Source organism: Cariama cristata, unplaced genomic scaffold (genome assembly GCF_000690535.1).
Source record: "Cariama cristata isolate BGI_N322 unplaced genomic scaffold, ASM69053v1 scaffold32861, whole genome shotgun sequence".
NCBI classification, from domain to species: domain Eukaryota; kingdom Metazoa; phylum Chordata; class Aves; order Cariamiformes; family Cariamidae; genus Cariama; species Cariama cristata.
In genome coordinates, this window is record NW_009599198.1 from 1 (window position 1) to 1,342 (window position 1,342).

At 46.5% G+C, this 1,342-nt stretch overlaps 1 protein-coding gene across 1 annotated transcript; it reads left to right on the forward strand.

Annotated features, from left to right (window-relative positions):
• Positions 1 to 449: 449 nt before the first annotated feature.
• LOC104157205 (UDP-glucuronosyltransferase 1-1-like) lies at positions 450 to 1,293 on the forward strand (the record flags this gene model as incomplete). Its single annotated transcript, XM_009709609.1, is given in 2 exon segments — positions 450 to 559; positions 561 to 1,293. Coding segments are annotated over 2 exon segments (843 nt in total), but the record flags the coding sequence as incomplete, so codon positions are not given.
• Between the last annotated feature and the right edge of the window lie 49 nt (positions 1,294 to 1,342).

The following is a 1,342-nucleotide window of genomic DNA, read 5'->3' on the forward strand; positions in this document are numbered from 1 at the left end:
TATGGGGCCATAGGCCTCCCAGAGATGAGAGAGGAGACAGGTCTTGCCATGGGGAAAGGAGGAGCCTCTGCAAGGCTGAGTGGTGATGTGGATGTGACACATCTCCCGCACTTGCGAAAGGTTCAGCTTGAGAGAAGCTACCAGAAGTGCAGTCCCACCCAGGACCACCCTTGCCTCCTTCCTGGGACACTCTTTACTGTTCCTCCAATAGATAGGGGTTTTCTGGTGCATCCACCACACACCACCAGCCTGTGGTCTTGGCAAGAATTAAATGCTTATTATGCAGCCTTTTATCAAAGCAATGATTATACATTTACCAGACAGCAAACACCTTAAGGATCAAAAGTTGGGCTGTAGCACAGATTGCTTAAAAGTGCAGAGCTGCTGCTCTTGCTTCAGTACTATCAGTGGTTTTCTTTCTGGCCAGCGCTCACCAGATTTCTGCGGAAATGGCCCTGGTGCTTCGTACTCATCTGCAAGTCCCAGCAACACTGGTGCTGCTCCTGTCCGTGCTCAGTTTGGCTGCTGGTGGGAAGCTGCTGGTGGTGCCGGTGGATGGGGGTCGAAGTGTTGGACGGTCTCAGTCGGAAAGGACATGAGATAGTCGTCGTTGCACCTGAGGCAACTTTATACATAAAGCCAACAAAGAATTTTGTTATGAAAATGTACCCGGTCCCTTTGAAACAGAATGAGATAGATGAAAATTTCCAGGTATTTTTACAAGATGTACTTGAAGAAGGATCTTTTCTGGAAAGATTTTTTAAAGTATACCAAAGTATGAAAAGAGTCTCCGATTTGGCATTGTCCAGCTGTGCAGACTTACTGTACAACAAAGAACTTGTCAGAGAGCTTGAGGAGACCAAGTTTGACGCTGTCCTTACAGACCCTGTACTACCCTGCGGGCCAATACTGGCTGAGTACCTTTCAGTCCCTTCCGTGTTTTTTTTACGAGGAATACCATGTGGTTTAGATTTTGAAGCCACTCAATGTCCCAGTCCCCCTTCTTATGTCCCAAGGATGTTCACAGATCTCACAGATAGCATGAACTTTCTCCAGCGAGTGAAGAATCTAATGTTTGGCATCCTAAATTATTTTCTCTGTGATTTTATGCTCCAACCACATGCAAAACTGGCTTCTGAGTTCCTCCAGCGGGATGTGACTGTGCCAGATCTCTTACGTCAGGCTTCCATTTGGCTCATGAGGTCAGATTTTGTGTTAGACTATCCAAGACCTTTGATGCCCAACATCATTGCAATTGGAGGATTAAAGTGCGCTCACAAGGAGTTACCTCAGGTGGGTCATGATCTGCTGTAAATTGTTGCTCTGAAAGACTTCTGTATTC